This window comes from Drosophila nasuta, chromosome 3 (genome assembly GCF_023558535.2).
Source record: "Drosophila nasuta strain 15112-1781.00 chromosome 3, ASM2355853v1, whole genome shotgun sequence".
NCBI classification, from domain to species: domain Eukaryota; kingdom Metazoa; phylum Arthropoda; class Insecta; order Diptera; family Drosophilidae; genus Drosophila; species Drosophila nasuta.
In genome coordinates, this window is record NC_083457.1 from 340,297 (window position 1) to 355,648 (window position 15,352).

The window sequence follows — 15,352 nt, forward strand, 5'->3', positions numbered from 1 at the left end:
CGAATGTACAAATTAATTGCGGCGCCGTCGTACTCGCGATATGCGCCAAGCATTGGGCTCCTCATATTTGTTGTACAGCGGCTCCAAACGTTGATTCTTCTTGAACTTGCTGAGTTTGGTGGGATCCGAGAAGCGGAAGAATGACGGCGCAAACTCTACTAGCCATTTGGGATCGATTGTAGTTACCTCACGCATGTACTCCTTAGTTGTCTGTACCAGCTCGTGATATATAACCCACTCCGGCTGCCTGTTAAATAGCGCACTTGATGGATGTATGTATACCACTTGGGAATCAACCAAAGTACGATAACCCTCTTGAGGATCTTTCTTGGCAGCATTGCGGAAGAAACCCGAGCAAATGGCCTTCTGAATGCGCACTGAATTCTTGCCAGCCGATACGACGTCCAGCTTGTGCCGATCCATGATGCCGAGCAGCTGTTTGCGCACATCCTGCGACCGTTTCAGCGTTCGGATCTGTACAAAATTCTCGTAGCACCAGGCATTCGAGAATTTGTTGTTCTTCCAGCTGTTGTAAACAGCAAGCAGCGTTAGATGGTCACCTACAAAAATAAGCAAAGATATTAGTAAATTCATTCATGAACCGGCTTTTTAGCGTCTTAGTTTTTATATAAACTTTTTAAATGCGAATCTTTCTGAAAATATGGATCAGGATGCAGTGATCTTACCTTCCGCTTGGTTGAATTTGGCCTTCTTCTGATCGGCCAGCGCCTGCTTATCCTTGGGTCTGTAGAATACATTCTGCACGCTGAGCATGGAGACAATGGTCAGAATCTCATCGGAGCATTGTAGGGCTACCGACATGATTAGCATCTTGGACAGATTCGGCTCCAATGGAAATTCGGCCATGCGACGTCCCAGACGGGTCAACAAACCCTCATCATCCAGCGCCGATAGCGAATGCAACTGCTCCAAAGCCATGACTAATGACTCCACGGGCGGCGCATCCATGAAATCAAAATGTAGCAAATCATTGATGCCCATTGTCTTCAGTTGCAGCACCGTCGTGGCCAAATTGGTGCGCTGTATCTCCGGCACTGGCGTTGGGAGCATTTCATCCCGATACGCACGCTCCGTGTAGAGACGATAGCACTTTCCAGGTCCAGTTCGTCCAGCACGACCAGCTCGCTGCTTGGCGGCTGCCTGTGAAATGGGAGTGACCACCAGGGAGTCCATGCCTGTCTTAGAGTTGTAGACCTTTTGCTTGACGAATCCCGGATCAACTACATAGAAGATACCATCGATTGTGAGTGAAGTCTCGGCAATATTTGTGGCAATCACAACTTTGCGACTGCCAGCTGGCGCCGGATCAAAGATGCGTGTCTGCATCTCCGAGGGCAGCGCGGAATACACAGGCAGGATGATCAGCTCTGGTACATCGGGACCCAGGCTCTTCATCCGCTCGTACAAGATCTCACAGGCGGTATCGATCTCCTCCTGGCCCGTAAGGAACAACAGGATATCGCCAGGCGGCTCACGCAGATGGATTTGCATGACGGTAATCAGCGAGGCATCTAAATAGTCGGTTTCGGGCTCCTTAGTGTACAGCACCTCCACCGGAAATGTGCGACCCGGTATAGTGAAAATGGGCGCCTCAAAGAAGTACTGCGAGAACTTCACCGCATCCAATGTGGCCGACGTCACAATCAGCTTGAGTTCGGGTCGCTTTTGCACCGCCGTCTTCAGTAGTCCGAAGAGCACATCCGTGTGTATGGTACGCTCGTGAGCCTCGTCCAACATGATGACCGAGTAGGTCTTCAGCTCCGCCTCCATGAGACACTCGCGTAACAACATACCATCTGTCATGTACTTGATGACCGTCTCGGGACTAGTGCAATCCTCGAAACGTATCGTGTATCCCACCTCCTGCCCAAGACGACAACCGTACTCCTCAGCTACGCGCTTTGCCACCGACATGGCTGCGACACGACGCGGCTGCGTGCAGCCAATCTTGCCCCTGGCCGTGAAGCCGCATTCACCCAGATACTGTGTAATCTGGGTTGTTTTGCCGGAGCCCGTCTCACCGATGACAATCAGTATTTGATTGTCAGTTACCGCCTTGATGAGATCGTCGCGCAGCTTGTATATGGGTAACGATTGTCGCTGCTCCACCAGGGTCAAATCTGTTTTCTTGCCGAATGAGGATTTCTTGCCGCCAATCACATGCTTTTTCCACTCGGGCACCTCCTGTGGGGCGGCGCCCATGCCACGCATGTTGGCTGCCAAATGGCGTGAGCTGTCGTCCTCGGGTAGCGGATCAATCCAGTTCTTGTTGAGATTGCTAGGCACTGCTTCCATTTCCTGTTCGCGCTGCAGCATTTTCTGTTCGCGACGCTCCTTGGAGAGCGCAGACTGCATCATAGCCGCTTGGGCTAGCGAACCATCGGGGTTCTTGACAATACGCACAGGCGACAAGTCGTGGAGCGCTCGTCCATGGCCTGAGAGGAAGGGCGGCTCCTCTTCCACAATTTCGATTTCAATGTCTGCCTCATCATCCTCATCCTTCGGCAGCAAACCCGTCTCTTCATCGAAATCGGGCATTTCACTGCGATCCAGAACACCAGAGCTAATCATTTGCTTGATCTCCCAACGCTCGGGACTCGAAATGCGCGTCACCCGCTTGCGCGATTCATGTTCATCGCCATCAATGTTCTGGCCCTGCAAATTGAGTATGGATGAGGTGCTGGCGAATGGCCCATCCGGATTGCGATCTCGCAATGACATTTCATCCTCCTCAGGGGCATGTGATAATGGATTCAGATCGCGTCCACTATCCTGATCCACCTCCTTCATGGAGAGCGATACCTTTTGTCCAGTTAAGGACATGACTTTTACTTTGACAGTCTGATTCCGAGCCACCACTTCGGTGACGTCGGTGACACGACCCTCGGCTCGTAGCTGCGAAATGTGCACCAATCCCTCCCAGCGTTTGCGCAGTCCGAATAATTGCACAAAGCATCCAAACGGCACTATGTTGGCCACCTTGCCCGAGTAGATTTTGCCCGCCTCAGGATCATCGGACATTGCAGCCGCCGGTGGCGGCATCTTCTCCTGCTCTTGTTGATGCCGACTGCTGCGATCTCTGTCGCGAGATCGGGAACGTTTTCTTCTTTGATCGTGGCGATCTCGAGAACTGGAGCGACGCCTGCGACGATCGCGATCTTCGCGGGATCTGCTGCGATGTCGACGGTGTTCCCTATCACGATCACGATCTCTATCTCGCTCCCTATCGCCATCTCTATCCCTCTCACGATCGCGATCACGATCTTCATTCCGATCTCGATCCCTATAGCGATCCCTGTCTCGATCACTATCCTTTCCCCGCTCTCTGCTCCTGTTCTTCTCTCTATTTCGACTACGCTCGCGATCTTTGCGCCTGTGACGCTCTCTTGAGCTGGATCTTTGCCTCCTCTTGCTCTCTTTGACTTCATTCCGCTCCATTGTATTCTCTCCAGGCGCCAGAGCCTCCAATTCCAGCATAGCTGCATCCACATCGCTCATTTCGGTGTTTTTGAAAATCTGTTTGTTCTTGGATTCTTTGCGCTCCTCGTCTTTCTTGTCCTCCAGGTCCTCGTTCTTGTTGCTGTATTTGTCATTTGGTAACGCCAAGCCAGGAAACATTTTCATTAGCTGTGACTTTTTATCAGACTTTTTAAAGTCTTCACTATTTCCAGATTTTGCATCGCCGCCTGCTCGTGTGGGTCGCATTAAATTGATGATGCGCTGCAAGTTTTGCACAAGCGAATCGGGAAATTCGGCACCATTGTCGAGCAGAGCCTTGCGAAAAGATTCATAGCTGCGATGCTTCTCCTCTAAATCGATGATGAACTCGGCCAAGTCTTTGTCATTTATGCCCAAGTGATTGTCGAGCTCTGTGCAGATTTTCGAGACCAACGACAGGTACTCCAATTGCTGCAACTCCTCCATGGTGGACAGCAGCAAATTTTCCACAAATATAATTTCACCGTCACACAAAACGTTTGAAGGAAATTGAAAACAAAACTAGCACGCTAACTAGGGATGGGTCTGCATCGTAAAAATGCAAAAAGACCAATCGGTGCGTCTGATATTGTCATCTCAAATGATAGGCAAACAGCTGTTTGGCTGTAGTATTGCGAAACGTTTTTGTAGCATAAAGTGGCAACACTTTTGAAATCTGGACATATTTTGATCAAGCAACACTTGCTTTTTAATGTTTTGGCTTTTGTTTATTAGTTTACAAACGTGCATTTGAATTCAAGTCTATAATTCTATATTGTGTGCATTAGAAATGACTTCATTCATCGAGTGCTTTAATGATTTTGTGCAAAAAGCTGGACACATCGGGCAGAATGCTGCCCATGAAGACGGTGGTCAACATCATCCAGTTAATAGAACTATCCAGCCCCCAACTCCTACGCCCAGTGAATCAGTAAGTTATCAATTTCAGTTGTATGAATTACTATTATTTCATGTACTACAAGTAGTGCATGCTGAATTATTTTTGGTGGGAAATTGCTTATTTATTTTAATCGCTGAAGCATTCGGTGCTGCCAGATAGTATTGAAGTTACATAGTTATCGAACGTACTGGCAACATTGTTAGGAGCACGCCATGTTTTAATTGCGAATACGCAGGCAGTGATTTCTAAAGAAAATACAAAACTAATAAGAATTATTATAAATATATTCGATAATATACAAATATTCGTGTTAATTTTTAAGTTAAATTTAAATAATCAAGTGCATGAAATTCGCGAACCTCAAGAAACACCGCTAAGAGCGCAATAACGCGAATTCAAGAAGAAGAAAGCCCTGTAGTCAGAGAGTAAAATAAATATCTATTTACATATAAAAAAAAATCACCCAGTACACGAAAATGATACAAATGAAACAAAGTAAAAACGCCAAAAATGAAATTGTGGTGATTGAGAAGAAACCAAAGTTGTTGCAGTCAGCCACAACAAACAGCTCGTCGATTATTACATATAGTCCGAGCAAATTTATTGCCAGGGCTGGCACACAATACACAAAACTACAACCACACACACAGCCAAAGGCAAACACAAACACACACACGAACACAAACATAACTCGTGCGGCAGCTCCAGCATCAACAACTGCAATTACAACAACAACGAAGATGCCAGGAACGTCTTCAAATACAACAAACACATCATTCTATGTGGTCAAAGCCGGCCAATTGGGAAGCGCCGCGTCCATTTTGAGTTCGCCACCTAAAACCGCATCAGCGTCAGGAGTGGCGACACCGCTTCCGATTACAACAGAGAGTGTAATAACAAAAACAATAGCAATGGCTTCAAAAATCAAGATCCTTATTCACGCCCATAACCAGCATCCTGCATGAGCCTAACACCGTCCATCATCATCCATCACTTTTACATCTCCATTCCCCTTTTTTATTTACACTCGCTAATATGTGTTTCTTTATTCCAGTCCAGCACAATCTCCGTGCCCAGTGAGGCATCCATGGAACATGCTTACATGCGCGATGCTCCACGTGCGGACACCTCTTCCATAGGCAATGGATTAGCTGTGGCTCGCACTATTCTTGTGAGGCATGCGCCGCAATGTCCCACGTGCCACACGTATCCCAATCATGAGGACTCTAGCGATTCACAACATATTGCGCATGTACCGCCATACGATGAAATTGCGGCGAAGGAGATGATGAACGAGTGTGCACGCATTGCCAAATATGTGAGAAACAATAATTCTGACGAACAGGATTGGCAAGCACGTGTAAATCGGTAAACTCTCTCTTTAAGGAACACATTTTTAAATTATTTTCATTAAAATCTTTACCTTATCATTTTAGTATTGGCTGGACGTATACGCAAGAGGCACTGTTCAATAAGGTGGCCACAATACTAGACCAGGATCAGTTGGCGCGGCTTGCCAATGATAAGCGTCAACATGAGGCAGTGCATCGTCGTGTGGCCGTCGACAAATCCAGTTCTAGAATGCGGCGTGCTTTGGCAAGTGTTGCATGGGAGTCACGTACCACACAGTGGTTGCACGCTCTACTCATGGAGCATCTGCCGCCCTCGTATATGGCATCGTATTTGGATATTATGCAAACGCTGAAGAGCAAGCTGCCCACGTTGACGGACAAAATGTTATTTAGTCGACCACTTAACAATAGCCAAGAGTTGCTGGCGCCTGTAATGAAGAAGCGCTGGGAACCGGAGATATTGGCCAAGTCGCGGCATTTATCGCATAATGCCATTATGGTGGCACTGCCAACGATGCCCACCAGCGGCCCAGTGCCAGATCGCATGCAAAATTGGTACCAGGCCTTAGCAACCATCACACAAATTGTGCAGATTACGTTGCCCAATTCAAGTAAGCATTACTATTATCTGAATGTGAATATTTTCTAATTTATTTGCGTATTGTTGACTACAGACGACCGCATTGGTCGCCAGAATCTGGATCAGGTGGCTGAGACTATTGTGTCCCTGACACGTGTTCGCATCCACGAACTACGCACTGAGAATCCCAATCGCGGCATTATTCTGATTGGCTTCAATGCAGGCGCAGCGTTGGCACTGCAAGTGGCCATGTCAGAGAGCGTGGCGTGTGTCATTTGTATGGGTTTTGCTTACAACACATTGCGTGGACCAAGAGGAGCACCTGACGACCGTCTGCTGGACATAAAGGCGCCGATTCTCTTTGTGATTGGTCAGAACTCGGCACGCAGCAGTCAAGAGGAAATGGAGGGACTGCGCGAGCGCATGCAGTCGGAGTCATCACTGGTGGTCGTTGGCAGTGCCGATGACGCGTTGCGTGTGCCCAAGAGCAAGAGACGGATCGAAGGTGTCACCCAGGCCATGGTGGACTCCATGGTGGTGGTATGTGTATATTATATTTCTCATAATTGCGATTTAACTATTCTTTTGATTCGATATTCGTTTTTAGGACGAAGTATACGAGTTTATTAGCAAGACATTGAACAATCCTCCGGGTCCACGCATGCCTACCTCACTTTTGGGCAGTAATTCGTATCAGCGCACACCGAAACAACAGCATATTCTTGCCGATGGCAATGTAAACAAGGCGCAGATGACACATTCGCGCAAGCGTAAGGCGCAAGACGGCCAGGAGGATAACGGCGTACCAACAACTAAACCCAAATTCGTGCCTCACAGTGAGTAACATATCGAGAAGTTCATTTAATACCACTCGCTGTCGAATGTTCTTATTATTAACCCGCTTTTAATACAAATCCGCATGTCCTCCTTTGCATGTTTGCCCACTCAAATTCATTTGCACCAATCAACTAATCATACTAATCATTAAGATGTGCGTGTGCCAAAGTTACCCAAACCAAAGCCATCGCGCCTCATCGATCCATTTGCAGTCAAGCGAAAGGGTAAACAATCTGGCATTTGCTCACTACAAATCGGGACCGTAACGTTTATTCCTTAATCTTTATAAATAGTTATTGTATTTTATTTTCATTTCATTTACGGTCCCTGCCCAATAAAATGATTGTTATCCCCCGTTTCATCGACTAACAGTTTCCATTTCTACAGTTGGACGCCCTCGGACACGCCCGTTGCCCAACGTTGTTCTCACTGGCGTTAAAGTCAACACAACAGATAAAACTACGCTTAACAACGAGGAGATGAATCTTTCAATTGAAAATATGCTAGAGGAAACGCTTGAATATGAAGATGGTCAGCAATCAGTTGCTGCCACAAATGTTCCAAAGACACCACAGAATGTGACCAAAGCGGCGCCTACAACTGTTTCTCTATCGTCAGGCACGAAGATCAAGATGATACCCTCGAGCCAATTTGTACAATTGAAAACACTGTCGTCGCAGAGTAAGCTAATCAATTACACCATTAGCAAAAACACCAACGCTTCCTCAGCAGCACCAACACCGACAAGTATTGGAAGCATTGTAAAAACATTGCCAGCCTCCAGTGGACAGCAAATCTTCACACTTAAGACGCCCACGGGACAAACAACACAGTTCGTAACTGCTGCCGCTGCACCATCATCGACGACGCAGCAAAAATATACAGTGATTAAAAATTCCAGTGGCTTAGCGATGTTGCAGCTCACGAAGAATGTGTCTGCGCCACAACAGAATGTAGTCGGCAATGTGGATCTCTCGAATATAATTGATATGCCGATTTTGTTTGCGGACAATGAAGGCAACATTGCCGATCAGCAACAGCAGCAGCAGCTGCAACCACAACCCGATCAGCTATTGAAAAGTAAGTGTAGACGAAAAATATTTGTAGTTCTTAAAATTAATATTTGTATTCTGCAGCGACATCAACGGGCAGCCCGTTAATTCTGAGTCATAAGATCATCAAAGAAGCCACTAATCCAGTGAAGCCCACGGGCGTTATCAGCACCGCAAAGAGCAGCAATATTGTGATCAACAAGGGCATACAACAGCTATTTACCACACAAAGTGGCACTGTGAGCGGCGGCACTGGGAACAAGGTTGTCTACATCAATCGAAGCACCATGAAGCCAATGGCGTCAACGACATCATCAACAACTCCAACACGGCTGCCAAGTGGTGCCACAGCGTTGCCCATACGCATTGTGAGCAGTCCTAAGGCGGCTGTGACAGCGGCTGGAACGCCCACAACGAGCAGCCAAGTTGTGCTGGATGCAGCCAATGTCAAGACGCTGAACCTGCAAACAATCAAGACGGCATCTGGAACGGCAGTGATTAATGCCGCAACTGGTGGTGCACTGCGTCAGACAGGCGGTGTCGTTAGTCTGGGTAACAAAACGTTTCCACAGTTTCAGGTGATCAACAGCTCTGTGGCATCCACAGCGATTGGCAGTGATGGCAAGCCATTGCGCAACATTTACCTAAAATCTGCAACTGGTCTTAAACCTGTGCAAATGTTGGCTAATCGATCAACCACTATACCGGCTATAGCACCTGGTGGTGCGGCTGTTCGTCGTGTGGTTAGTATCGGCTCTGTGTCCAAGTCCCCTACTGTAACTGTTGCCGCACAGCAAGCTAAAGATTCAAAGATCATTAAGGCAACGCCGACGACGTCATCAACCACAATACGAACGCCAACACAGGGAAAGGGCTTGGAGTAAAAGCTGCTGTTTGTTTTTAAGTAATAATTAAGCTATGCATTAAAATGTACTTGGACTATGAAATCTTCAACTATGCCATAAGATACATTATTTGAGTTGTGTAAATAAAATATGTTGAATCTTTGATACATCTGCAAACAAATGCGAATCATTTTCATTTACGATTTGTGCCGTCGGTCGGTTTGTGCAAGTCGGTCACAACGAAACGAGTTTGTATTCCTTATTTACTTATGATTATGAACATCCATGTACATTTGTAAGTCTAGTAATTTGAGCGAATTCCTGAGCTGCGTTCAAAAGTTTTTGGTTACTTGTCGCTTGCTCGTGCAGTCAGCGTCAGCAGCACAGGAAACACCGGTGCGACGATGGCGTGAGAATTGAGCAGCGCTTGCAAAACTTGCAAAATTCCAGCTAACATCAATTATGTTGGCCCCAACTTCTAAATGACAACTTTAATGCGTGTATCGAAATGGGAATCCAAACTAATTTGTATATATACATATGTACTATATGTATGTTGGTACACATGTAAGGGGCTTTATCGTTACGTAAGCTAAGTTTCACACGCTGCATACTGCGACAGTGCATGTAAAACTGTCGACAGGCTAAATGCATTTCGTATTTTTCGCTGACCGTTGCAAATTTCATCTGCCCCATACGTGGCATATTACACATTTTCAAATGAAACCAACTTTACATTTAAGTAAATATATTTTGGTTGTCAGGATTATATAGAAATCTGTTTGTATCGTAGTAAAAATTACGCACTTTTATGTAGTTATAAATAAATATTTACAAACAAAAGTTAAATTTGTTTAAAAAATGTATTTATTCAAATAGTTTTATGTAGAGGAGAATAAATAACATTTTCTTACATCAACCACCGCCTTTTAAATTGTTGTTAATTATATTAGAGTGTTCCATTTCAGAAATATAGTATTATTTGACCTATGTATATCAAATGAAATTTAAATAAAGTGCGATGAAAAGAATGTAAGATATCGCGTTAAAAACATGTACATATAAGTAAATCCTAATATAAATTCCCTTTATTGCTATGAAAAGAAATTAGGGTATTGGAGAGTCGGACACCCATTAGACGGGCTTTTGTCCGTTGCATGCGGTGAGGCTACAATTTCATTGAAGTGCACCAATGACAACAAGAGCAACAAATGCAGCTACAACAACCACAGCTTATGCTCAAGTTGTTGTCCACTTGGCCTCACAAAATTTTTGTGCTAATCAGCAAAATCGTAAGGAGAAGACTGCAAATTGAAAATGAAATAAATATATATATGTATATTCTTTGTAAATGTGCTTGCCTGCTTATGTACATAGATAAGCAGCATAAAATATATATGTTTGCCAGTATGCAAATGATACTCTTATATATATTTAATTATATTTGTGTACAGTACCCACAATGTGGAGTTTTTTTTGTGCTGCAGCTTGACGTTGGCGTCGCTGCTTTTTTCACTTTGGTCAAATCATTGGACATTCTGTGGACTTCTTTTAGTAACGCGGCCAAGTTGACAGTGTGAAGAGCAAGTGTCTTAAGGATTAAAGCATAAATAAAAGCAATGATGCAAGATTAAGTGAAGTTGAAGTTAAACATATAGACTCAATATATAAAGCCGAAACTTTTTTTTTTTTAAATATATAAAAGTGCCAAGTTCCGAGTTCATAATATTTCTTAGGTGGACTTTAAATAATGACAAAGTTCAATTGATTGAAAAATGTTTAAACGATTTTTAATTTATTTTTAACGTTTAACGTTTGACCACCTGCGGTTTGAGGAGTTTTATATTCGCCAATTTATTGACTGCAGTTGGTCCAGTTGCGAACACACTGAACTGATACAACTTCAACCTCAATTCGAAACACGACTTGCCATGTGTCGACAAATTTGAAATTGAATGCAAAAAAATGTTAGACACTGTTTCTCAAAGCCAAAACTTTTAATTTCCATATTAAATGAGTCGTGATTTACTTAAAACAAATTAACATTACATTTTCAGTTTTAATTTCCATATTAAAGTTTTATTTATTTATTAATTTTTTGTACCGTATAACATATGATTAGTTTCTAATCCTTTCACTAAAACTAACATTGCAATGCCATATTTAGCCTTTTTGTAGCGTAAGAATTTCCGAAAGACGTGCTACTTTTAATTTAAATTTCAGTTAAAGTTTAATTTGTTGATCACATCAATATTAAAGTGCTGAGAAAGGAATATTAAATGTTGCCTTCGCTTAAATGCAATTGGCGGGCTGGGAAAGTGAAGTGATGATAAGAAACCACAGACTCGCAGAACTTTTTCCCTGCATTGCACGACTCTTCCTCGCATCCAGCAAATACTCAATCATGGCTGCATAATCAGATGGTCGCCTCGCTTGCAGTCTCCTATTTGCGTTTGAAAAATATTGAGAGTGTCGCACACACACACACACATAGACAGCCAAATATAGTGAAATGCATAGAAAGCAGAACCCAGATAGATAGGTTAAGGATAGCTGAGGGAAGCAGAGGGAGAGGGAGCGGGAACGTTGCGAAATTGCAGCGTTTGTATGAAAAATGTAAGTGGCATTTGGGTTTCCCTCGTTTTTCTGTGCATTTTCACATCATTTGCATGTTATTAAGCTCTCTGCTCCCATTGAATGTTGAATGGAACAGCAGAGCAGCAGGACCCAGATGGGGAAAAGGGAAATGGAGATGGCTACATTTGTAAAACAAACTATCAGCGATTCCCTTTGGGTGTCAACTGACACGCAGCTCGTCCTTAATTTTGCAACTGATTTCACATTCAAAAGTCGCGCTTTATTGGTGTTTGCTCAAGGGATTTCGCACTTGCAGGACTCTTCTTAAACACTCTCGCTTTATAGTCGAAAACGGCTCGGGAATTGGCCACTACCTCGCAATCACGTGATGTCCTTGCGCTGACGCCGACACTTGTTTGCTTTTTGGGGTGTCGCGTCGTTGGCGCTTGATTTCATATTTCATGTGATGTGACGTAGTGGAACATTCCTGACGTTTGCACCAACACAGCGTCAAAGTGCTAAATAACCAAAGATGTGTCGCATATAAAATAGTCCAACTGTCAGAGAAGTCACAGCGAGTCCTGATAACTGTACTATACATAGCACTTCGAGTCCTGTGGCAAGTTGCCAGCTTCCAGCTGCAATTGAAAACACAGTTTTACAGCCAGTGGATGGATGCATACGTCCAGTGTACGACTATCAGATAAACAACAGTTTGAGAGCAATTAAGTTTACTAAATAAGATAAATTAATTGGTAATTAACTTGTAGCAAGTTTCTTTTAATAAAGACAATAGAACCGTTGCCAGCATATATCTGTAAGTAACCTAAAACAAATTCCCATTTTATTCCAATGTCTAATCCCACGCAAAGTTTTACAGTCATTATATCTTTCTGCAGATGAACGCGTGAGCTTGCACGACTATCGCAATCACATCTTCTACATCGTGCTTACTAGCTCTTAAAGCAATTTGGAGACCATTGGACTAAAGTTTGACATGCACTGTTCTTACGCACAAAAGACGCTTAAGGCAAGCCAAGACAAGACAATCCCACTTCCTCTGCCACCTCACAACCTTGAGGCAGCCGCAATGTGCTAAAAATAAAAATCAACTCATAGCTCTTAGCACTGACAATGTCCCCAAGGACTTGAAATGGAACAGGCTCCGTTTCCTTTCCTCCGTCTGCGGAATAATATGAATTACAATGTGCTTGGGTCGCGAGTAATTCGTGTAAAGTGCCCGAAACCCGCCCGCCACCTTCCATCCTTGTGTTTGGTTATCTGCTGGCAACGAGAAACGAGATTGGGGGCAGGTTTCGCTAAACACGTGGTGATGGTTTCTCCTCCTGTTGCCGCGAACATTTTTGCTGACGACGTGACAGTTTACAGCTTGTGCTTTTTACATAAATTTATTGTCTAATTCCTCTACTCGGGTACAACGTATTTTGCATAATTACAATACTGCTTAATGAATTCCCTCCGCGGTCAATGGTAAGAAAATAAGTAAATTAGCTCAGTTACAAATTTTTAAATTTTTTTAATTAAATTGATATCAACAAAAATAAAGTTAAAATGTTGTGCAAAATGTATCTAGATATTAGAAAGCTGGAATGCCTGAGGAGGCAGATCCTTTGACAGATAATGAAACGTCAAAACTCTTTGGGCACAAAGTTGAAAAGTTTCAAAGTGTTTGGAAATAATGAACAGCTATTTATTTTATTTGGAAATCAAAGTATGGTATGTAATTATGAAATTGTTCAAATTGCTGCAGAAATTAGTCGATCGATTTAATAATTAGTTTAATAATCTGTTATTGGTAACTATATTATTATATTGTATTATAAACCCTTTATAATAGATCAACATGTAAAATGTTCTATCCTATATTTTAATGTTTAAAAGTTATCATTATCATTACCAAATTACTTATTTCTTTACTTTTATTTGTGTTGTTTACCCAATTTCCTATACTGTATTTCTTAGATTGAATAATTTCCTTGAATTAAATAAAATGATTTTGTTAAAGTTTAGGTTGTTTTTTATAAATACATTTTATGACCTTGGTTTAAAATATTTACAACACTTCCTGATCTGCGATGTTCTTAAGTAAAAGATAAAGCTTAAGAAACTACATATTATAATAAAATGATTTTCCCACTCTTTAAAAAAATCGAAAAATAAGAAACTCAATATACATTCATTTGAAATGTATTTTACTAAATTGATCAGGGTTGAACTTTAAATATTTATATTTTTATGTTTCCTATAAATTTACCTGACTTGGCTCTGATCAATTCAGAGTTTGTTTTAGTCGTTTGTCACGCATCACAGTTCGAGAGGCATTGCAAATTGCTAAATGTTTCGCCGCGTTTCCTGTTTCAGGTTTCTTAATTCTCTTTTCTCCTCTCGCAATTGATTCACTTTCGCTCATTTTGCGCTGACCTGCTTCAATATTTTGTTTGCTGGCTGCTGCTGAAGCTACTTGCAACTTGTGTGTGTTATTTATGCAATTTTCACTTTCTTGCAGTGGCAACAAAAAATGCAAATTTGATGCAAATTCGTTGCTGTGTTTCTCGCCCATTGTAGCCAAACATTTTCATTATGTTAAAACGCATGCCACACCCCACACCCCTCGCCCTCCCGCTCCTTTAACAGGCTTTTGTTCAGTCACTTATTGGCGTTTTTGCCGGCTGTTGTAGCCGGTTTGTCTAGCCCGACTTGGGTTATCTCTTTAGCATAGTAAATCACGAGGTTAGTGAGGCGTGTTGGATGCCTCACAGTTTGACAGCCATCAACTAGACGGCAGCGACAGCAGTACCAACGACTTTCACTGTACTTCTTTTTCCAAAATGTCCACAAATTGACCCATGTGGCTGCCAAACTGTGGTCAGTCACAGTTGCGAATCTACTGTCACTCTCAGACACATCGTAAACTTAGGCAAAAATATTTCCTCGTTGCTTACGCGGGTGGCCTCCATCACCACCACTTGTTGTCTCGCTTTTGACTGCCCGCAGCTGCGCCTTTATGGCACCCCCTGCTTTGACCCCTTTCCGTAGTTGTTTCTGTCTAGCAAACACTACTCCCACTGGCAGCTACCTGATTGTTATTTATTGTATGTTCGCCTGCTACTTTTCTGCTGTGTATGTATCTGGTTAGACGTTATGAAAGCTAGCTGCATGACAGAGGCACAGACAGTCAGGTAGAGGCTGCAGCCTGAAGCTGCTAGTACATAAATCGCATAATGAGCGCGACAGTGACTGCCAAACTGTACTGGCTACAGCGCAACCTGGGGTCATCATATGCGTAGTTGTGTTGGGGCGGGGTATGAGAGAAGAGGGGGCATTGTTAAATGCAAGCCGTTAAGAGGCTGCTTACATGCTCGGATAAGCATCGACCCTACAACAACTACAAAGCATTGTCAGTTGCATCTAGTTGGACCGCCATGTTTGCTATTGTTGTTGCTGCTGTTGTTGTTGCTTTAGTTGGAGCATCAAAATTTTATCTGAGTAGCGTCGCACAGTGGACTGAAGCGCAAAGTATTGTATTTAATTAGGTGTTGACATAAAATAGCTTTTGAAATTTAGATAATTTTTGGTACATTGAATAATAGAATAGAATCACTCTTTCTAAAAGCAATTCTAATTTAAAAACATAAACACAAGCCGAATATGTACATAAAAGATTATTATTTTTATTTATTTATTAAATT

The 15,352-nt window shown here is 43.1% G+C and overlaps 2 protein-coding genes across 8 annotated transcripts; one reads left to right on the forward strand and one right to left on the reverse strand.

Annotated features, from left to right (window-relative positions):
- Positions 1–12: 12 nt before the first annotated feature.
- LOC132793778 (ATP-dependent RNA helicase DHX8) lies at positions 13–4,048 on the reverse strand. Its single transcript, XM_060803856.1, has 2 exons — positions 687–4,048; positions 13–560 (listed from the first exon to the last, which is right to left on the reverse strand). The coding sequence occupies exons 1-2, from the start codon at positions 3,943–3,945 to the stop codon at positions 13–15; spliced, it is 3,807 nt and encodes a 1,268-aa protein (XP_060659839.1). The 5' UTR covers positions 3,946–4,048.
- Positions 4,049–4,171: 123 nt separating this feature from the next.
- On the forward strand, positions 4,172–9,246 carry LOC132793779 (KAT8 regulatory NSL complex subunit 3). Of its 7 annotated transcripts, none has more exons than XM_060803859.1 (9): positions 4,598–5,289; positions 5,454–5,767; positions 5,836–6,362; positions 6,426–6,871; positions 6,939–7,167; positions 7,321–7,392; positions 7,556–7,849; positions 7,898–8,248; positions 8,305–9,246. In XM_060803859.1, the coding sequence occupies exons 1-9, from the start codon at positions 4,876–4,878 to the stop codon at positions 9,102–9,104; spliced, it is 3,447 nt and encodes a 1,148-aa protein (XP_060659842.1). In that variant the 5' UTR covers positions 4,598–4,875; the 3' UTR covers positions 9,105–9,246. The 7 variants fall into 7 exon arrangements, with proteins under 7 accessions (XP_060659846.1, XP_060659847.1, XP_060659842.1 ...); XM_060803860.1 differs by having other exon boundaries at positions 7,901–8,248; XM_060803863.1 differs by lacking the exon at positions 4,598–5,289 and adding an exon at positions 4,172–4,429 and having other exon boundaries at positions 7,556–8,248.
- The last annotated feature ends 6,106 nt before the right edge of the window (positions 9,247–15,352 follow it).

Excerpts from the sequence above, each read along its gene's own strand:
- LOC132793778 (XM_060803856.1), bottom strand. The coding sequence starts at position 3,945 with ATGGAGGAGTTGCAGCAATTGGAGTACCTGTCGTTGGTCTCGAAAATC. Across the intron at positions 561-686 it reads CAAATTCAACCAAGCGGAAG|GTGACCATCTAACGCTGCTT; the intron begins GTAAGATCACTG and ends TTATTTTTGTAG.
- LOC132793779 (XM_060803857.1), top strand. The coding sequence starts at position 4,876 with ATGATACAAATGAAACAAAGTAAAAACGCCAAAAATGAAATTGTGGTG. Across the intron at positions 5,290-5,453 it reads TTCCGATTACAACAGAGAGT|TCCAGCACAATCTCCGTGCC; the intron begins GTAATAACAAAA and ends TCTTTATTCCAG. Across the intron at positions 6,872-6,938 it reads TGGTGGACTCCATGGTGGTG|GACGAAGTATACGAGTTTAT; the intron begins GTATGTGTATAT and ends ATTCGTTTTTAG.